The sequence below is a fragment of the Urocitellus parryii genome, chromosome 9 (genome assembly GCF_045843805.1).
Source record: "Urocitellus parryii isolate mUroPar1 chromosome 9, mUroPar1.hap1, whole genome shotgun sequence".
NCBI classification, from domain to species: Eukaryota; Metazoa; Chordata; class Mammalia; order Rodentia; family Sciuridae; genus Urocitellus; species Urocitellus parryii.
The window spans coordinates 38,856,830-38,878,410 of NC_135539.1; the positions used below are offsets into that span (position 1 = coordinate 38,856,830).

At 58.9% G+C, this 21,581-nt stretch overlaps 1 protein-coding gene across 1 annotated transcript; it reads left to right on the top strand.

The window, feature by feature from the left end:
* The first annotated feature begins 894 nt into the window (after positions 1 to 894).
* On the top strand, positions 895 to 21,430 carry Pdgfa (platelet derived growth factor subunit A). Its single transcript, XM_026405715.2, has 7 exons — positions 895 to 2,170; positions 3,090 to 3,219; positions 4,558 to 4,654; positions 9,539 to 9,643; positions 11,511 to 11,698; positions 18,888 to 19,014; positions 21,147 to 21,430. The coding sequence occupies exons 1-7, from the start codon at positions 2,073 to 2,075 to the stop codon at positions 21,155 to 21,157; spliced, it is 756 nt and encodes a 251-aa protein (XP_026261500.1). The 5' UTR covers positions 895 to 2,072; the 3' UTR covers positions 21,158 to 21,430.
* The last annotated feature ends 151 nt before the right edge of the window (positions 21,431 to 21,581 follow it).

The window sequence follows — 21,581 nt, forward strand, 5'->3', positions numbered from 1 at the left end:
AGAAACCTGGGCGTCTAGGGTTCGGCTTTTTCCTATCTTCCGAGGATCTGGAGGAGGGGAACGGGGCGGGGAAGGGGGTCCTAGTCTCTCACCACGGTACTTTGGGAGTTCAAGGCGCTGTGCCTGCGTCCCCCAGGCGGCTGTAGTCCTGCCACACGAGTTCTAGCCACCGCTCGAGTTCTAGCCACCGCGCGGCGGCCACTGTTGTTGTGGTCGCTATGACGACGGGTCGCAGTTTTATTTTTAATAGCGGCCAGCGATTAGAGAGATGGCTGCGCCATGCGCCCCGCAGCTCCTGAGTCGGAGTGGTGCACCCTGGCCCCTATACACCCAGACTGCCGCCCAGGGCGCCCCCTTCCGCGTCCCCAGATAGCCCCCTGCTCCGCCCTTGTCTCCAGCTGGGTGTCCGTGAAGCGCAGGGCGGATAAGGGAGCGCAGGGAAGCGCCCGTCCAAGAACGATTCCTGGGAACCAGCAGCCTCCGTGAGGGGGTTGGGGTCCGGAGGGTGCGGCACCCCGTCCGAAATGCAACGCGACCTTCTTCCTGGATTCCCACACCCACTGTCACACCGGGTCCTCGAACCCCCACGAGGTGTCCTGGGGTCCCCTCTGCTCTCGAGGAGCCCGGGGCTCAGCGGGACATGATGAGCACAGCTCTCAGGATAAGAAGGTGAGGGCTCGACCTGGGTCCAGCCTGGGTCCTGGCAGTGCGCTTTCGGTCGCCTCCCAGAAACCATCCAGTGGGTTGCCTCTCCAAAGTCGCAGAAGGTTCCATCTGGATGGATCAGGCCTGGTTTTCAGGTGCTTCTCGACGTGTCCAAGTTTTCTCTTGTTCTGCCTTTCTGACCACCCGGCGGGGTCGCGGCGAGGGTGGAGGGCTGCGGGATGGTGGAGACCCGAGAGAGCGCTATTTAGACGCCGCAGAAGTGCCGGGAGAGTCCCCACCCTTCAGGTATTTGGGGGAAAGCGAGCGTCACCAAAGCCCCTCTCGACTCAAGATTCCGAAATGCGGGAGCGGCACGCGGGGCTGCGCGCCTTTCCTGCGGGTCCAGACGGAGGACTGCGCGCCGGAGGCACGATTCATTTACAGGAAGGGGGTGATGGCTGGGGCCGGCAGAATTCTCCTCGGCTGCCCCTCACCCACCGGGCGTCTCTTACTCTCCAGCTTAGGTCGTCTACTTTGGGGGTCCCCAAGAATAGCCACCCCCAAACCCGGTACCTGGGAAGTACGCCCCCTCGAGGGAGGGACACTGGCAGGCATCTGGTGCTACCTTTCGGGACCAACCCCACTTGGTCTAGACTGGCGATATCCACAGCGCCTGGACACACCCGCTTTTTGGCCGCGGGGGAGCGGTTCAGCCCTGCTCAGACCTAGTCTGCGCGCGTCGCTCCCCCGCGTCGCGCCCTGTGCTGAGCCGTGGCCGGAGGTGGCGCTCTGTGAGCCCCGCGGCTCCCGACGCAGAACCCAGGAGCTCCTCCTGAGCGTCTCCTTTCTCTTCTTTCCACCTCTCGGTTCCCAGCTCAGGGTGCAGCCCAGCCTTCCGCGAGGGAGTGGGGACTCGGGGGGTGCGGGGTTCACAAGAGAGAGATGAGGCAGGCTGCAGTCCCCTCCCTGACCAGGGTTCGTTCCCACCTCGAAATGTGGGTGGAGGTTCCTTTTTCAGGTGCCCAGGCTTCGGATCCTGGGCGGGGGCGCGTGGCAGCCGCCAGGTGAGTGCCCCAGACGCGCCCTTAAGCCAGCCCCACCTCTCCCTAGAGACTCACTCCCCCTCCTTTTATGGAGAGGGGGAAGGCAGGGGCCCTGGATCCAGACGGTGGAAAGCGGCCGAGCGCCGGGGCGGGGGCCGGGCCGGCTCTCGTGCCCTTTTTGGCGCAGCAGCTCTGGGCGCTGCCCTCTGCTGCTGCTGGGGCCCGGGAGAGGCGAGCCGGCGGCGGCAGCGCTTCTGCGGCGGCCTCCTCCCCTCCCCGCCCGGTGCCGCAGGATTGCAGCTGGCACTGGAGGGTGGGCAAGCTCGAGGGAGGGGCGCGCGGGGAACCCTGCCGCCTGTGCTCGGAGCCGGGCGCCGGGCTTTGATGGATTTGGCTGCCTGCGTGAACGCGAGTGTGCTCACTGCAGTAGCGGTGGCGGCCTGGCCCTGCCGGGCCCTCAAGACCCCCCGCACGCTTCCGAGGTGCGGGTCCCGGGCCCGGAATCCGCGGGAGGCGGGGGGCGGGGGCGGGGGAGGGGCGCGGCGGCGGCGCTATAACCCCCTCCCCGCCGGCGGCCGGCTCCACACGCGCGCCCTGCAGAGCCCGCAGAACTCCGGCGAGCCGGACCTGCCTGAGCCGCCCTCCTCCTCCTCCTCTCCCCGCGGCTGCTGCTGCTGCGGCGGCGGCGGCGGCGGCGCCGGCTCGGCCCTGCGCCCGCCCTCAGGCCCGCGCGGGCGGCGCAGCGAGGCCCTGGGCGGTCGGCGGCTGCCAGGCGGCGCGGCCGCGGGCGCTGCCCGTTCTCGGCCGGCGGAGGGCGGAGCGCAGCGCCGTAGCCGAGGGCGCGCCGCGGCGGGGCGCACGCAGGCCTCCGGGCCGCGCGGTGCTGGGCCGCGCTGTGCCCGGCCGGGCGGCGGCAGCAAGAGGAGGCCAGAAGCGAGCGCGGGCCGGCGGTAGGCACGCAGAGCTTCCTGCAGCCCGCAGGGAGAGCGCGAGCCGGCAGCTGGGGCCCGGCTGGGCGTCCAGACAGGTGATCGGTGGTGCGGCAGCGGCCCCAGCTTCGCTCCGGTGTCCCTCTCGGGGCCGATGCCCTCAAATATGCGGAATTACCGGCCGGGTCGCTCCTAAAGCCAGCGCCGGGGAGCGAGCGCGGCGGCGGCCAGCACCGGGAACGCACCAAGGAAGAAGCCCAGCCCCCGCCCTCCGCCCCTTCCGTCCCCACCCCCTACTCGGCGGCCCAGGAGGTTCCCGGCGCTGCAAGCGCGCTCTCCCTGTTCCTCCTCCTCCTCGCTGGCGCCGCACTCACTGCTCGCGCCGAGCGCGCTCCGCCTGCTCCTTGCTCTCCGCGCCACCCTCCTCCGGGCCGCGTTCCCTGAGGGATGGTACTGAATTTCGCCGCCACAGGAGCCCGGCTGGAGCGCCCGCCCTGCGGCCTCGCCTCCCCGCCGAGCCGCCAGCGCCTCGGGACGCGATGAGGACCTGGGCTTGCCTGCTGCTCCTCGGCTGCGGATACCTCGCCCATGCCCTGGCCGAGGTGGGTGCCACCCCCGCGCCCTGTCCCCCCTTTCGTTCCCCCGGCGCACGCCCCCCGCGGGCCCGGGCGCCCAGACTCTGCAGAAAGCATTTAGATTTCTACTAGACTGGTCAATTTTAAAATTTTCTCAACTGGGTTCTATTTTCTGCCATGCCCAAGTGTGTCTAGTGAGTCTACAGCGTGTTGCGTCGCTCTGCCTCGAAGGGACGGCGGAGCTACGAGGTGCAGAGTGGGGAGAAAGTTCGGGGGGCGCGGGCGCGTCTTCAGGGAGGGGTAGCCGGGTCGTGGCAGGCAATGCAATAACGGGGTGCGGGCAGCAAAGAAGGGGGTGTGTGTGAGCTGGTGGAGCCCAGGGAGAGAAGCTGGGCGGCCAGTAAACAGGTAGAGGCAGCTGCGGCGGAAGCCCCAGGCTGGGCAGGGTGGGCATCGCCGAGTCGCAGCCCCGGTCGAGATTCCCAAGCCCGGCGGGGCGCAGGGCCCGTGCAGTCCGGCCCGCCTGGGGCCCTGCTTACAGGTGGCTGAGCGAGGCAGCTGGGGCCGGGCCAGGCGCCCGCGCCCTCCCACCGCTGGCGTCCCCCCACCCCCCGCCCCTGAGTCCCCAGGAGCTTTGCCGTGATGAATGACTTTCCACAGCCTCTGTCGTGGGAACTTAGTGCTTGCGACCCCCGACTCCCTTTAAACACCGGGCGGGAGAGTGGGGGAGGCTAAGTGGTGGGGGTGGGCTGGGAAGGGACCCGAGAGCCAGAGGTGGATATTTAACCCTCGCTTTCCCTGCAGCCTCTCCCGCCGCCGCTGGATTTGGGCGTCCTAGTCGGCGCTAGGGCCGCGGCTGGGCCGGAGTCGGGTGGGGCGAGCGCGCGCGCGCGTGCGTGTGTGGTGAGGGGAGACCCTCTTCTCCAAGAGCTCGGCCCGGGATTCCAGGGCGTGAAATTTAAGCCCCTGGCTAGATTAAAGTGTTAGAGCTGCCGCGACTTTCGTCGTCGATCCGTGACGCATTTCGACTCGCTTTATCTAGATGTGGATTTCACTATTAAACCAGAAACTCCGCGGCCCCCTCACCTCCCCCAGACCTGTAACTGACACCCCAGGCGAGGGCTGGAGTGTGGGGGCTTTTGTTCCAGCAGTAAAGGCGGTAGTGGGGTCTCTTTTTGCAAAGGGCAGACAGGGATGGGGGCGGAGAACTTGGGGACTCAGCCACTCCACCCTCGTCTCGGACTCCACTCCACCGCCCGGGCGGGGTCCGTGTGGGCTGCGGTGGTGCAGCCCCCTCGGGCCTGGCAGGAGGCCCTGGGCTGCTGGACGCGCGCCGCAGGCGCTGACCGTGTGGTCTGCTTGCAGGAAGCTGAGATCCCCCGCGAGCTGATCGAGCGGCTGGCCCGTAGTGAGATCCACAGCATCCGCGACCTCCAGCGACTCCTGGAGATAGACTCCGTAGGTAAATCGCGCCCCTGCCCTTGGCGCGGGGAGGGCGCGGGTGGCGGGCGGGGAGTCTGCGCGGAGCCGCCCCCCGCGCGGCCCGGCCGGGCGCAGCTCAGGAGCGCACCGAAAGGTCAGAATCCATTCCCCGGCCATAAACGCCCAGGCGCATGAGTCAGGCGTTTCTCCTCCAGTCGCCACTTTCTCTCCCAGCGGCGGCCGAGGGCTGGTTGCTCACGGGGGGGATTGTTTTCGCAGTTAAGGAAAAAGCCGCGTGTCATGAGAAGTTCAGCCGCAGCAGCGGAGAGGGCGCCCGGCTCCGCCGCCAGGTGTGCGGGCTGCGGAGCGCGGGATTATTCGGGGTGGGCAAAGCCCTGGTTCGTGCACCTGGCCCGCCGCCCACCTGGTTAAACCCTGAGGGGCGCGCGGCCGGTGGGGCCAGGGCCCTTTAGTAAGCACTGCGTACGGGTGCTGCGCTTCCCGCGGGGCTGGGCCTCTGTGTGGCTGCCGGAGGCCGGTGTCTTTCTCTTTTCACGACCCAATAAAAAGGCACGCCTAGGACACATGTGCTTGGGGCTATTTTGGGGACTCACTCCAGGAGTCTGGAGCTCAGCCACTTCAGAAAACAGTTTACTTGTAGATGTAGAGTTTTGAAGCTCTGGTTGCGCTGTGGGCTAGATCCAAGGTTGCAGGAGTTAAAGGGGTCTCTGCAGTGGGGGCAGTGGTGGTGCTGGGGGCTGTGCTCTCCGAGAACTAGAGAGCCGGTGCTGGAGGACCAGGTTTCCTCTAGGTCGTTTGTGGCGCCATTTTCAAAATTAACACTTTGGAACTCCATCCTGAGTTAACTAGGGAGGTACTCAAGCGGGAAAATGTACTGACTGGCTTTTTAAAAAGGCCTGAGATGAACTTGTCAAGAAGAGGAATGAAAGGCAGCCAAAGTGAAGAATTTTAAGTGAAATGAAGATTTTTTTTCTCTCACTGCAACTACTCTAGAAAGGGGGGTGGTGGGGGAATTAAGTAGAATCACATGGTCTAGTCATTTGGAAATTTGTACCTAATTATGATGGTGGAGAGGCCCAAACTGTTTTCATTCCATGCCAAAACCATTTTCTAACAAGGCGGCTGGTTTCTGTAGTTTCTTGACCCAGGAAATCCTTCTCCTGATCCTTATCAGGAGTGGGGTAGGATTTCACTTGGAGATCAGAGTTGGGCCAGGGGATTTTGACCCAGTCCCTTGATGTGCAAGCCTGGGGGCGAAGGGTTTGGTTTGGGAAACTGGGGAAACACTCACTTGGCATTTCACTGGTCCCTGGTGGATCTGGAGACATGGAGACTGCCTTTCTTTGAGGGTTCCAGGGCTTTGCTTTCCTCTTGCTTTGTGGGGGTGAGACCTTGTTGGGCTGGACCTCCTGTAGGTTAGTCTTTTTGGATGCGGCCATTCACTTTCTGCTGGGACCATTCTTATTCTGGTCTCTGGAGCCCCGCCTCCCCCACCCCACCCCCACCCATTAACGCTTTTAGCAGCTCTGTGGGGTTTGCCCATGGAATTCCTGACCTGGGGGCTTCTGGGCTGGAGCCTTTTTTGGAGAATCCCAAGGGAAAAGCCAGGGTGCACTGATAGTCCTCAGGCTGTTTTCAAATTGCCCCTATAAAAATGTCCTGTGAGGGGAACTGCCTGTCCCTTCTGTCCTGGGGAATGCAGGGATGAGTCCTAGGACTCCTGTCCACCTGTCAGACATTTGGGTCTGCACAGGATTCTCTGAGTGCCTGGGGAACTCTGTGAGAGTGCATTGAGGGCCTCTGGAGCCCATCTTGCTCCTTAGTCTTGGTCTGGGGTGAGGACCCTTTGTGACAAAAACCCCAAAGTATCTCTCTTCTCTCCCTGGTTCACCTCCCCTCCCCCAGGTGTGGAAGCAGAAGAGTCCCTGAGCAGAGGACAGGAATGGCCTGTTGGCTTCTGAACTTGTGTTGGGTTCTTCCTGCCCCCACCCCTCCACCTTCCTGACTGAGGGGATTTGTAGACAGCCCCGGTGGCCAGGTTTCTGGGCCCTGGCCTCCCCCTTAAGTCTACTCAGAGGTACATCTGGCCTGTTGGGGGTACCCTGGTCTGGCAAGAGCCATTTAGAAGGCTGGGGTGGATGAGGAAAGGTCAAGGGCTGGGAGAAGCTCAGTTTGACTAACCCACTGTGGGGCTCCCTGGAGGGTGGTCCTTAGGAGAACTCTTGCTGATAGGTTTCTCCGGGGCAAGTCTATAGTATAGGGAGAGGGTAAGAGGCTTTGGGTGTCCCGGGTCCCACCTTGAGTGGGTGGAGCTTTGTGATAGACAGTCCTTTTTGTATTCTCTAAAAGAGGTTCCAGCCCAGAAGCCCCCAGATCAGGAATTCTAAGGGCAAACCCCACAGAGCTGCAATGCTAATCACATATCCAATAAGCCAGCTGCTCCCCATTTTACAGATGAGAAAACTGCGTTCAACCTGATAGCTCCTCCCTCATGTGTCCAGACCTCCAGAGGCTGTGGGGTTCCTGGCCCAGAATGTCACCGAGCTGGGAGTGTTCCATAGTGTACCGGATAGGCGGGGGATTTGCATAGTGTACAGTATGGAGGGATTTGCCTGTGTCTTTCAGTGACCAGCAGTCATGGAGTTTGGGGACTGTGTGGCTAGATGGATGTTCTCCAGAGTGGTCTAGCTGGATGTCCAGTGGGTCATTGAGTAACTGATACACAAATATCCCTATCCTGGCCATTAAGACCTGACTGGGGCAGAGCATGAGGAGTCTTCTGTCTTGTGAATTGCCATGTGTCATCTTGTGGACACTTGCATCTCAGACCAAAGGGAAACTGCTTGGTGAACTGTCCCGAGAGTGGTTTCAGGGGATGATTCACGCAGGGCTCTCAGGGGTCTCATTTAAATTACTGCCAGAGCATAAATCAGCCATCATAAATCAGACTGGCTGTGTCCCCCAGAGCAAGGGTCTGCTTTTGGCTTGTGACCACCCATCTTGACCCAGGAACAGAGGGCAGGCTTGTCTGAGTTAAGAGCGGCTCGCACTGTCTTATCTCTAAGGAGATAAAGTATCAGCGTTGCTGAGCTTTGAGGACCAAAATTCTCTCAGTGCATTAAAATTGGGCCAAGGGGCCTGGGGTGGGAGTCTGAACCACTGGACACCGGTCCTGAGGGTCCTTTCATGAGCCATCTGTCCTTGTCTTGTTGCATTTCTTTGGGCCCAGGTTTCCTTGGGCGTGAAAGGCTGATGGAGCCTTTACTTCATACCTGTAAAGGTTAAGACTCAGGGAAGCAATTGAGCCAGCCTGATGGTAGAAGGGGTCAGAAGGTGCCCTTGCTGAGTCTCCAGAAGCTGAGAGTGGACCTGGTTGGTTTGGCCATGGCAAGATGGGTACCACCAGGACATGACTCACAATGTCGCTTTTCCATGAAAAAATGCTCCTTGTGACAATTGGTTGATGGGAAATTCTTATTGCATGAGTAGTTGTGTTCTGATCTTATTTTGGGTCTCCCAAAAAAAAAAAAAAAAAAATCAGTGACATTGGAACATTGAGTCATTTTTGAAGTCAAAAGTTGGGCTCGGCCCGGCCTTCATCTTGGACTTTCATACCTGATACAAGGCTTTTCGTTCTCATTTTAATTGTGTAGGTTCCGTACATCTCGGGGAAGTGGAGGAGGCCAGGGTTTCTGCAGATGGCTGTGGATGCTTGGGTGGGTGGGCCAGAGCGACCTTGGGCTGCACATCTGACACTGGGGTGGGCTCCTACCTGGGCTAGGAGATGGGACGTCCTTTGAGCTGGAGAGGAGAGGAGGCGGCAGGATAGGATCCAGCAAATCTTGGAGAGTCCTGGCTATTGGACACACGTCCTGGGACTTCCTGCTACATCTGGAGGGCCCAGGCTGGGGGGCCAGGTAGGACCGACGATAGCTAGGTATGGGTGGTGTTGGACTCCTCCGTCCATGTGACAGGTGGTAGGGCTGTGTTCTTTTTCAGTCCCAGAAATTGGAGCGCCGAGACTCAGGGCTATGATCTCTGTGGCCCTCCTCCCTCTGCACTGTGTGGGGCTGGGGTTCTCCGTGTGGCCTTAGTGCTGGGCTGTTGCTCTGTGACCGGAGCCATCTGGGCCCCCACTGCCCAGACATGGCTGCAGGCATGTGGGTGAGATCTACTTCCCTTTCTGCAGACCACCTCTGCCTTCTCTGCCTGGCACCGTGACTCCTGCCTCAGGCCTTCGGCCACTCCTTAGTTACACTCCACGAGCCTACGTGCTGCCCTCCTGCCGTTTTCTCATGGCCTCTGGCCCTCAGCGCAGACTTATTTCAGGAACAAGTAGGGGCTGGCTCACAGCCCAGTCTGGCCTAGCTTCTGATGCCCCTCCAAGGTTAGGACACTTCATCCAGCAGGAGCCTCAGTAGCCCCATCTTTCAGTGCATTACTATGGCTGTGGTAGAGCCCAGGAGATGGACCCCGCTGGGTGGTACAGCCTCTTGGCTCTGGGATAGATGGCCTCAGGGACTTTCTGACCTGGTGGAACCCTCAGTTTGGCTTCATTGGAGAAGGTGTCCTAGAGGAGACCCCCTGGAACCCCTTCCTGAAAGGGTCTCAGCTTTTCCACGGGCCTAGCAGGGACCCTTGTGTTTCGGGGACCTCTGTGTTGATGGGACATTGTTGGTCTGGTTGTGTTTCATTCACTGCCCATCTGGAAAGCCCTGAGTGGAGGTAGAGGGCTCAGGGGACTCCACCTGTCTTGCTAGGAGAGGGTTGGGCTGAGCTTTCTGGCCCTTTGTCCCCGGGAGGCTCTGAGAGCTGACTGGGGGATCCTGTATTTCAGGCCCCCCGGGCAGACAGACCACACAGGCGTGGACAGTTGGTCTCCATGTTCTCTTTCTACCCATAGGAGCTGAGGATGCCTTGGGAACCAGCCTGAGAGCCCACCGGGCCCACGCCACCAAGCATGCGCCCGAGAAGCGGCCTGTGCCCATTCGGAGGAAAAGGAGCATCGGTGGGTTCAGGAGCTGCGCGGGTGGGAGGAGCTGGCCATGAGACAAAGGCTGGGCTTGCTCCTCCAGCTCTGGCCTCCTGCCCTCTCGGAGGCTGCCCTCCTCCACCTCCATGCGGTGTCTCCTGCCTGCCTTGTGCTGCAGTCATAGTCCCGGCCAAGAGTTTCCAGGAGAGGAGAGCCATCATAAATTCTTTAAGTGCCCCGTCTTGTTGGGGCCTGTCTACGTGGAGGCCTTGCTGGAAAACGTGGCTGAGCTTAATTTCCAGTTCCTAATGTGAAGCACCAGGGCCCTGGGCCTCTAGCCACAAGACGGGTGCAGCCGGGTATGCCAGGCCTGGGGCCTCTGGAGACACCTTCCCTAGGGCCCTGCCCAACTCATCTTTGTCTCTGGGGCTCCAGGCAGGCCTCCTTTGGGGAACAATGTTCTGAATAGCTGGCCTGTGCTCTCGGGGTTGGGGTGACCCACTCAGTCCCATTCTATTTGAGGGTGCCACCGCTTATTGTAGGGCTGCTCATTGCTGTGTGACTCTGGGGCAAGTGGATCCCCTCTCTGAGCCTCAGGCACCCACAAGAAGGTAGACTTTGATGTCTTTCACCATGGGTGTGTTATGTAGGTGATTTCTAGGTACACTGAGCAGGGGACATTGCTCGTGCCAGCATGCATTTTATACCCTTCAGATCAGACTGTAGCCAGGTCCCTCCATCCAGTGCTCAGGATTCCTAGTCCAGGTTGGGGGTGGGTGGAAGCCCCTGGACTTGGGGGCTTACTGTGGGCAGTGTGGGGTGACTCCTCCTAAATGCCCAGATCAGCATGTGCAGCCCAGGGCCTGGGGGCTTCTCTGGAGGACTCTCATGCCTACTCCTCCTACCTGCTGTGTCAGGAGGCCCTCAGGGTCTCCCCCCCCCTGTGGACAGGAAGCAGGTGGAGGAACTGACCGCCTCCCCTGGCCCTGTGTTAGAGCCTTCAGTTCAGTTCAGTTCAGGCGTATCTGTTTCCTGAGGGAGCCTGCAGGAGATGGGGCTGCTTGCCCTGGAGTGTGGGGACTGTAGTGTGTGCACACAGGTCACGCACCCTACGAGTGCCAGTCTCCCCCTGGCTGGCCTGCTGGGCTGGGCCTCTTGCCCCTAGCTGCTTCCAGCTTCCTCAGCTTTTAACCTGGGGTCCAGATAGGCCCACCCTGTTGCTGGGGGCAGAGGGAGCAGGCTGTGGGTGGCCCCAGAGCCTGTCCAGGCCCCTTGGCTCCTGGCTGGGTTCCCTAGGCATGTTGAGGGGACAGAACTTCCCACTGGCAGGCCTGGGGCGGCTCATGACCCATGACTGGGCCTGGTGGCTGATGTGGCCTAGTAAGGGTTATCTGGGGAGGAAGATGTGTACCCCAGAGTCCTGTGAGGAACTCACACCTGGGAGACAGATGAGGTCTTAGGGCTGTGGTGGCTGTACTGAGGATAGCAGGGCAAGAAGTGGCTACAGCCTTCTCCTTGGGGGCCATCGGGGTGGCCTCTTGGTGACCTTTGTGGTTAGGCCCTAGGTGGTGTGGGGCTTGCTGCTGGGCCTGATCCCCTGCCCTCCTCCTCCTTGGCTGCTGTGTGTGAGGTGGGCCCAGTGTGGCCAGGGGCTGCCCAGGGCTTCCTTTGGGGGTCTTTGCTAGTAGCCCTGTCTTCTTCCCTGGCTCCCAAGTGGGTGCTGGGGACCCAGTGTGCCAGCTCCCGTGAGAGGCATCAGGGATGTGGGGTCAGCTCCTTCCCAGGCTGGGCCCGGTCAGGCTGGATGGCGTCAGGTGGGGTCAGGAAGGGCATGTACACTTCGCTGTGCTGTGCTGACAGAAATGGAAGCGACCCCTGTGTCACCATGCGTTTGCCTCTGCAGAGGAAGCCATTCCTGCTGTCTGCAAGACCAGGACGGTCATTTACGAGATACCTCGGAGCCAGGTGGACCCCACGTCTGCCAACTTCCTGATCTGGCCGCCGTGCGTGGAGGTGAAGCGCTGCACCGGCTGCTGCAACACGAGCAGTGTCAAGTGCCAGCCCTCGCGGGTCCACCACCGGAGCGTCAAGGTGAGCCACTGCAGCAGTGCGGCACAGGGTCTGCTGGATGTTCTTTTTCCTTTCCTGGGGATTGTTGAACCCAGAGGGGCTTTACCTCTGAGCCACATCCCTGGCCCTTTTTATTTCTGAGACAGGAGTCTCACTAAGTTGCTTAGGGCCTTGCTAAGTTGCTGAGGCTGGCTTTGAACTTGTGATCTTCCTGCCTCAACCTCCCCAGCCTCTGGATTTACAGGTGTGCACCAACATCCTCGGCTGCTAGGTGCTCTTATGTGGTGAAGGATAAGAAGCAGCATAGGTAAGACCAGGTGGAAGGGGATTAGGGCCTAGTGACCTGGTTGGTGTTGTTGCCACCAGGCTGTGGTCACTAAGGACCAGCACACAGCTGGCTACAAAGCTGTCTCCTAGGCAGGGCCCAAGATATGGTGGCCCCTGAGTCAGCCTTGGGGAAATCAGCATGGTCAAGGTTTCTCTTTCACCCTTGCAGTCCTGGGGCAGATTTTGCTGCTTTAGGTCCCTCTGGGCAGCTGGATTGGCGCTGGTAAGCTTTCAGCCTGATTTATGGATGTGGGCACTGAGTCTGGTGGCACATGTCCATCTGAATGGCTCTGACATGGGGGAGGCTGGCCTCCCTGTTGAGTGGAGATTTCCTGTGTCATGGTCTGGGCATGGCCTTCAGAAGGACTTTGGAAAGCAGGTGTTTTGGGTGTCTCTGGGCTCCTAGGAGGCTGGCTGAGGCTGGAGTCCTTGGGATTCCCATCTGGGGGCTAGATACTCCTAGGGCTCTGCAACCTGGAGATTGAGATACCACTATGTCCTGTATGACTGACTCTCAGGATAAGCAAATCCAAGCCGGGGGTGTGGCAGGATTGCCAGCAGAGCAGGCCACTTTGGCTTAGCCAGGCTTTTAAGGCAGGGCCCACTTTTCCTGGATAAAGGGATTCCTGGAAGTATGGCTGAAGTTTCATTTCTTGGGCAAGGTTGGAATTCATTCCTGACTCTAGGAAAAAACCATTCAGATTTTACCATGTGCATGTCCCTGGAGGGAATGCTGGGAAATGGTTAATGGTTTGCTTAAAGGACCCCTTGCCAGGTCTTAGACGCAGGGTGGGATACCTTAGACTTTTGGCTGAGACTTGACTTTTTTTAAAATTTTTTTTGTTACTAGGGATTAAACCCAGGGATACTTAAATACTGAGGTACATCCTCAGTCCTTTTTAATATTTTATTTAGAGACAGGATTTTTTTGTTGTTGTTTTGTTTTGTTTTTTAAAAGAGAGAGAGGAGCTGGGGATGTGGCTCAAGCGGTAGCGCGCTCGCCTGGCATGTGTGCGGCCTGGGTTCGATCCTCAGCACCACATACAAACAGGGATGTTGTGTCCGCTGAAAACTAAAAAAAAATAAATAAATATTAAGAACAATTCTCTTTCTCTCTCTCTCTCTCTCTCTCTCTCTCTCTCTCTCTCTCTCTTCTCTCTCTCTCTCTCTATCTCTCTTAAAAAAAAAGAGAGAGAATTTTTAAAAAATATTTATTTTCTTTTAGTTTTCAGCAGACACAACATCTTTGTTTGTATGTGGTGCTGAGGATCGAATCCAGGCCACACGCATGCCAGGCGAGTGCGCTACCGCTTGAGCCACATCCCCAGCCCTAGAGACAGGGTTTTGCTGAGTTGCTTAGAGCCTTGTTAAGTTGCTGAGGCTGGCTTTGAACTCGCAATCCTCCTGCCTCAGCCTCCCGAGTTGCTGGGATTCCAGGTGTGCATCACTGGGCCAGCCAGCTAAGACTTATCTTGATCTCCAGGACTTGGTCCTCACAGAGCCCTGGAAGTTGAGTGAGCAAATTCCACATCTTGCTGCAGGATCTCCCAGACAGGCACTCCCCTTCAAGGGCCCAAGGGTTTCCCTGGGCTCAGGGCTTGTCTGGGGAACTCTCCTGTCTGTAGGTCAGACACTGGAGGCTGACTCACTTCTCCAGGCTTCAGTGGCCAGGAATCTCTCCCTTAGCGTTAGCCCAGGCCATCTCTCCTTGTGTGACCCTGGCCCTTTCCTTGGGCCTCAGGGTTCTTATCAGTGGTATGTTGGTGGTGGCAGGGTGGCAGCGGGGGTGGGGGGTGGGGTCACATAGTCCTGAGAGGCTGGGATACCTGCTGTCTCCTGGGCTCAGGCATAGGTCAGATCCAGGTGAGATGTCTTATGTGGGCACTGGGCACTGAGGGGCTGGGCTTGTTCCTATGGCCTCCAGCTTCTGGGACTTCCCACATTCCCACCTTTGTTTCTTTTGGGGTGAGGACAAAGAGTGTCCATTCCCGGCACGGTAGTGGTGCCTCCCTCCCTGGTCCCTAGTGAGCCAGGTAGGTTCGAGGTCTTTTGGCCTGGTGCCCTCAGAGATGCCCTCCCTGGGAAAGGCCCCTTCTGTGCACTATGTAGGGGTCATGCTTTTCGGCCCTGTGGGTCTTGTCTGCCCAGTAAGGTTGTGGCCAGCCTGAGGGGATAGAGTCTTGCTGCTGGAGCCTAGCTCTCCCTCCTGGGAAAATTCTCCTCCTGTTCACCCATAAGTCTTCAGGGGAACATCTGGCCCTGGACACTGGGGGCTGTTGTAGAGGCAGGGAGGTCAGCAGGAACTGGAGGCCCATGGTGGAAGCCAAGCAGGAGGCCTGTCCTGACCTGGACAGAGGCACATGGGCCTGGAACATGGACTTATTTGGAGCCAAGCACTTGTGTATGTGGACAAGGGACCAGCTGGGTTCAGGGGGAGCTGGGGAGGCCTATGGCAACCCTGTCCACCTGGAACTCCAGTCTTTATGGTCTTTGGAAGAAGGGCAGCCTGGGCTGGTGAATCAGGCTCTGGGAGTCTGGTGGTGTGGCTGGGGTGGATGGCCAGTCTCCTGTGACTTCTAGGAGGAAGCTCAAGTACCCAGGTGTATTGGCTACTGCCCCAGTTCAGCGTGGCACCTGGGCTGGGATTTCCTATCTCTTGTGGGGACGTGTAGAGAGGAGGCCTCTCTGTAGGCCTAGCACCTGCAAGGATTGCTAGGCCATCATTGGCCATCAGCCCTGGGGAGAGGCCACCAGGGGTCTTAGCCATGCTTCTCTGACCTGCTTCACGTTGTCAGCATCTCCTCCAGACCCCTATCACAGGGGTTGGTCGAAGGGAGCAGAAGTGGGTGTCGGTGCTACTGGACAAGCCTGGCCTAAAGAGCTGTCCCAGTGGTTTGGCCTGGACAGAGCTGAGGCCCAAAGTCCTGATCCAGAGTGAGTAGCTTTTCACCTGGCAGTGTCCACCCCTGGCCTGCACTGGTTGGGGGCCACTCTGAGGTGAGGGATGGGGACCAGCTCTGAGCTGCCATCTGCTCTGGCCCTGCCAGAAATGGAGCCTGCTCTTGATGCCCAGGAAAGCTTCAGGTTGGTGCCTTTTAAGGCAGCCTCAAGAACAGGGGCTGGGGCATCGGTGCATTGATTCAGTTGGATCATCTCCACAGCAGCACCCGGCTCTGGCTGGGCTGTGGCTCTGCTGGGCAGGACCTCAGGCTTCTGGAAGAGTCTTCTCACCAGGCACCAAGGATGGGCCTCTCTCCCTGGTGGAGGCCAGAATGGTGTTCTGGGGGAGTTCCCAGTGGGTCCATCATTCATTGTTGGGGTCCTGTGCAGGGTCTGGGGAAGCGGGGGTGGTAGTAGTAGCCTTGGTCTCTGGTGAAGGGGTCTCAGCATCCTTCCCTGTGTGTGGGAGACAGGGGCACTAGGAGGCTGAGTGGATAGTGGTGCCTGTCAGGCTGTGAGCCCCAGAGTCTGGAGTCACTGCATTTGAGATACTGGGTTGGGCCCTAGGAGCAGGCCCAGCAGGGCTCCTGTTTGAAGTCTGGTGTTGGCCTCCCTCCTGGGTTGGGGGAGAACACATGCGGGGCCTATAGACCCATAGCTCACTCCTGGAGGGCTTCAGTGGGGTTTGGCTAAGCAGGGGTCTTCTGGATTTGGAGAGATCTCCATCCCTAGAAAACAGAAGGGTCTGGGATTTGAAGCCTGGGGACCCTGAGCGGGGCTGCCTGCTTGTCTATACCATTTCCTCCTGTAAAATGGGCCACATGGTGCTCACGCCTGCTGTAAGGGTCACACTGCTGGGCTCAGTAAATGGGAGTTTGTATCTGCTCTGTCCCGAAGCTCTGGAATGGTCAGGACCATCCCTCAGGGGAGGTCTCTGAAGGGTGACAGTGACCGGAGGATTTTGGTGGCTTTACTAGGGTGGATATAAGTGGATGTCTTTGAAAGAATGGGAATTAGGATGTCGGGTGTGAGAAAGTGCAGCCCATTTGTCCCAGAAAGAGGAGGAAGGGAGGGAGGGACCGAGTGCTGAGGGCACAATGACCCAAACTGGGAACTGGGTGGGGCCTTGGAGCCTGAATAGGGATCCCCAGAACGTAGTAGTCTCTATTTTCAGAATTGGCTTTCGTGAAGAAGGCTTTTGAGAATTTAATATTCGTAACGTGTTCTTGGGAGAAAAATGTAGCCATTTCCTGGCCAGACAGAGGTGGTGGAGCAGCCAGAACTCTCGCAGACCCAGGAGCAGGTGCAATCATAAATCGCTGTCTGTTTTTCTCTGATAAACATGGGGCTGTCTAGAGAGAAAGCGTTCCCCCAGACTGGAGCGGCCCCATCTGTGTCCCTCTGGGACCACAAGGGTGGCATTGCTGAGACCCCACCCTGTTCACGGCACCCACCTGTCTCTGGAGAAGAGCCAGCCTGCTACCAGCTTGGGGGTTGGGGGTGGGCCTGGTGGGTGGTCTTGGCCTAGCCCAGGCCCTAGTGTCTGCCCTGCTGGGGCATCTACTGTTGATCAAAAAGGCTGTGCCACCCGGAGGGCTGAGGCCAAGAGCAAGACAAGTACCTTGCCTGAGCCTGACCCCAGGGCTCTAATAGCCCTGCCCTGTTCCCCTCGACCACCACAGAGGCCAGGGGTGTCTGGGAGCAGAGCATCCACCCAGACAGAGCCCCCTGGGAGGGGGAAGGCTACTGGGCTCAGTTTTGTGCTTATATCACGAAAAAGCCAATTCAATTGTGAAAATAGAGACTACAACATTTTGGAGAGCCCCACTCAGGCCCTGAGCCCCGACCCAGTCCCCAGGCAATTAGCTTGGAGACAGACTTGGAATCTGATTCCTGGACAGTGGGGGTAGGGCTGGGTGCAGGGTGAATGAACCTCTGCTGTTCTAGAGTCTTGCTGAGGAGGGGGACTGTCCCATCCTCAAAGGGAAGGTCTCTGAGACACTGCTCTGCTGGCTGGGGGCCACAGCTGCTGTGTGGAGCTTGAGGACTGGAGAGGGGGCCTTGCTGGAGCCCCTGGGGGTCTCTAGGCCTGGCCTCTCTGAGCAGAGCCTGGGCTGGTTTTGGGGGAGTGGGGTGGGCCTCATGTTGAGACATTGTACGTGTGGCACTGGCTCTGTCCCAGTCCTGGGCACCTTATCCCTCCCCAGCTCCCTGGTGGGTGTGCTTAATGTCCCCATTTCACAGGAGAGGCCAACAGTGTCTGAGGGCACAGCACAGCCCATAGGCTCCTCCTCCTGGGCCATGAACCTGGGGAAAGAGGGCAGGAGTAGGTTGGCCGAGGCCGCTGCACGCAGGTACCTGGTGGAACACCCTGGCAGGGAAGCCCGGGCACGGCCTACGCGCCTTCCTCCCGGCCAGCATCTCTCCCACCTCCTGACGTAGCGAAACCTTCAGGGCTGACCCCTGGCCCCCAGCCACGCCCTGCAGTCTGAGCTCATACCTGGCAGCCTGTGTTCACACCTGAGAGCCCACGCCAGTCCATACGCCCGCCAGGCACCCGGCACCCTTTGCACTCCAGGTTAATCATTAGCTCAGCCGAGGTGGCAGCCACGGCAGGGTTCAGCAGAGCCTGGTCCCCAGCACCTCAGGGTTGGCTTTACCTGCCTGTACTCCAGGTGGCAGGCAGGACAGCCCAGTGGTTAGGGTCAGACTGCAACTCTTGCTTTCAGGACCATCTTGGCTTCCCCAAACCTCAATTTCCTTTTCTGGCCATGGAGATGATACTCCTGTCTCCTTGGAGGGTCTGAGGGCTAAATGAGTGTTGGTTTTTGCACTTGACCAAGGGGAGATGGGCTTCTCTGGGCAGACAGTTCCTCATCTGTGCTGGAGTGAAAGGAGCTGCTGGGGGGACGCTGCATGGGTGGACTTGCTTCCCATAATGGGGGGTGTGCATTATGGACGTGTGTGCATGGCCGTGAACTTGCTTCTCATGGTGGGCATGTGTGTGTGTTATACAGGTGCACATGGAAGTAGAGCTGTATTCCTGTGAGCCGGTGTGTGTGGTCCAGGGTGCAGTGCCTGTCCCGCAGGGCTAGGGATTGGCTTCTGGTCCCCCATTTTTGAAAACTCAGAGGTTGGGCCTGGGGCCCTCTGCTTTTTCCTGCAGCTACTCCAGTGGGGGTGGTGGGGGTGGTGATGGAGTGGGCTGTGGGGCAGGTCCACCTTCTTGTTCTGTGCCCAGGGAGCTGGGGGCGGGATGTGGAGGTGCTTCTGCTGAGGTCGGGGTGGCCTCTAAGCAGTCTGCACTTGAAATCGTGGCCTTGTACCCACTCCTCCTGGATCCACCTCAAGTGGCCACGGTGGCAGCCCGGGGTCTCTGCCCCATGTTTTTGAGAAGGGCAGGGCAGGCCTTTTCTGAGCTCAAGGAGAGCCTCAGGCCTGATATGGAGTTGGTCAGTGGCTATGGGTCTCCATAGTGGCCGGGACCATGTAGGGTCATCTTAGAGGGCTGTAGGCAGGTGGGGCCAGAGACTCCCCTACAGCAGGTCCAGCACCAGTCCAGCTCAGCGGCAGGGCTCTGTCTCCAGCCAGGGCTTCTTTTTCCTCAATAGTCATAAAACACACATTTGGAAACATTCCAGGGGCAGGTAAACATGGAAGCAGATGCCTTCCCTGCCCACCTGAGCCGTGTGCAGCCCTCAGACCTCCCAGGCATACGTGAACCTTTGGGTTAATTTAAACAAATGGAACCAAGTTTGTTTGCACCTGGCACCCCTGCCCTCCCAACTCAAGGGAGGATCCCCGGGAGGGGAGGCTGGAGGTTGGAGGTTGGAGGTCAAGTTCGGGCCCTTCCCTGACTGCAGCCTGGGGAGGGCCAAGCCACCAGGCTCCACATCATGGTGTTCCAAGCCCCCAGGTGTCAGTAGCTCTGCTGTCTTGGCAGGTGGCCAAGGTGGAATACGTCAGGAAGAAGCCACGGTTGAAAGAGGTCCAGGTGAGGCTGGAGGAGCACTTGGAGTGTGCTTGCGCACCCTCCAGCCTGAGTCCAGACCACCGGGAAGAGGAGACCGGTAAGTGGCGGCTGCTCCCTGGGGAGCACAGGATGAGCCCCAGGGCTAGCTGGAGAGGAGGGTTCAGCCGGAGTGAGGCTGGTGGGGTCTTTCCCTGGGTTCTCGGGGCGCTGGGCATGGGCAGGTGAGGCATGGCTGCCAAGCCCCTGTTTGGGTGGGCAGGAGGAACTGATGGGAAGAGGGGGCACTGGATATGGTGGTGGCCTTGTGATGGGGTCCTGGCCTCCACCCTGCAGGGCAGTGTGCCCAGTAGCCATGAGGTGCTGTGACCTGCTCTTGGGCCAGCCCCAGGCGCAAAGGAGGGGACACGGAAGTGTCTCTATGCCAGGGCGGATCGAGCTTCTTTCAGAAAGATAAACACCTCAGGTATTTATTGCTGCAGCTTTGCTGGACAGCCTCCCGAGGCCGCTCACGGGTCCCTGCCCTTTCATTAACAGGAAGGCGTAGGGAGTCAGGTAAAAAACGGAAAAGAAAAAGGTTAAAACCCACCTAGAGCGCCAGCCAGGTAGGCCCCGCCAGCGGGCGCTGGGATGCTGCAGGGATGGGAGGCCAATCCACAGATCACTGCAGCGAATCAGCTTCCCTGGGGCGGGCGCGAGGCCTTGGGCTGCGTGCTTGGGTGTCTGCTGGGTGCGGGCTCCTCGCAGCTCACCCCTTCCTTGGCTTTGCTCTGCTCTTCCTGATTGGGCTGCAGAGCATCACACACGAGTGGAAAGGTTTGGGGTGCTGGAGCAGTGTGGTGGGACCACCTCCTGCCTCCTCCATTGGCAGCTGGGGAAACTGAGGCCTCACTGGTTCCAGTTCTGGGTTGTCGAAGGCTCAGTGGGTCTGGAAATGCTTTATAAATGTACAGGGATGTTGGCTCTTGGGCATCAGCAACATCCGACCGAGATGGAGTGAGGGTAGAAGTTTCTGATGCTCGGATAGAGATGGCAAGAGCCAGGAGGGGTGGCTGTCCCGGGTGTCAGAGCTGTCTCATGAGCCAAAGTGACTGCTCAAGCTCCAGAAGTCATACTAATACTCTAGGCTGGAAGAGTAAAGGCAGGTGGGGAGAAAGAAGGGCCAAGGTAGCAGCCCCTCTGAAGAGTCTCCCAGAAACCCCACCTGGGGCTGTCCTGGGAGACACCCAGAGGCGTGCTGCCTCCCAGAGGAAGAGGGCAGCTCTGGGCCTTCCCAACCTTGGTTGGCCTGTCTGGCTCAGGAGCCTGGAGCCCGTCTGGCTTGGCCCTTCCTCCTGGCACGTGGGCCTCTGTGGCATCCAAGACAAATAGTTGTTGTAGACAAGAGGAGATTCCTCAGAGATAGTGTGTCTGAGAGCCCTGGCTCCGGTTGGGCCATGTGGCTGGGGAAGTCGGCCAGTCCAAGGGGCTTTGGAGGCCTGTGGGTTGGGCCATTGTGAGGACCCTGTGGGAGGAAAGCACCCACTTGGCATCCCTGAAGCAGCCCAGCAATGCTCAGCCAGGGCCTCCACAGCCCGGGGTGTGGCGAAGGGGTGGTTCCCTGCCTGCCCCCTGGGTCCATTCCCCTTCAGTGAGAGGGAGCACTCAGGCTGCCCCCACAGGGGGACCACATGCTGGAATGTAGGATGCAGAAGCGAGGTTGGTTGGGGCTTGGGGTGTGGCTCAGAGATAGAGCGCCTGCTTAGCGTACATAAGGCCCTGGTTCCATTGCCAGCATTGGAAGTAATAACAACAGCAACAACAAAAGAGCCCAATGTAGATCAGTCTGGCTCAAGGGATCTCTCTGTCTGGGGCTGGTGACATCCACCCTCAGCTAGTTGCATGGCCCAAAATCGCTGCCAGAGCTCCAGAAGTCATGTCCAGGACCTATGCTGGAAAGAAAGGAAGGCAGGGAGAAGGGCAAAAGAACCCTTCTGGGCCTCAGTTTCCCTGTCTGTACCATGGGAGCGTGGAGTTTGCTCTCAAAAACACGTTCTTCTGTGAGATGCTATGAGCCTAGTCCCAATTCTTTCAGGATATGGCCACAATGGTTAAGATGATTCTTCAAATTTCACTGGCAAGTTTAAATCCTCAGACTTAACACCGTGGGTGCCCTTGATTGGGTTCCACTGCTTCAGTGATACGTGCCTGGTGGCCCAGCCTCTGAGCCTCTGTCTCCCCTCTTCCTTGCAGATGTGAGGTGAGGATCAGCAGCAGCCCTCTCCTGGGACACGGATGTACATGGCGTGTTACATTCCTGAACCTACTATGTACGGTGCTTTATTGCCGGCGTGCGGTCTTTGTTCTCCTCCGTGAAAAACTGTGTCCAAGAGCACTCTGGAGAACAAAGAGACAGTGTACATTTGTTCAGTGTGACAGCAAAGCAAGTATTGTAGCACTCGGAGAAACTGTAAGCTTCCTTGTCAGAGAGAGAGAGAGAGAGAGAGAGACAGAGAGAGAGAGAGAGAGAGAGAAAACAAACCACAAAACACGACAAAAAACAAAAAAAAAAAACAACAGAAAAAACGGACTCCAAAACATCTAAGCCTTCGGCGGAAGGGCCGCCCCGCGTGGGGTGAAGTGCAGTGGGCTCGCGGGTGGATCTGTGTGGGCCGCGGTGCTTTTGCT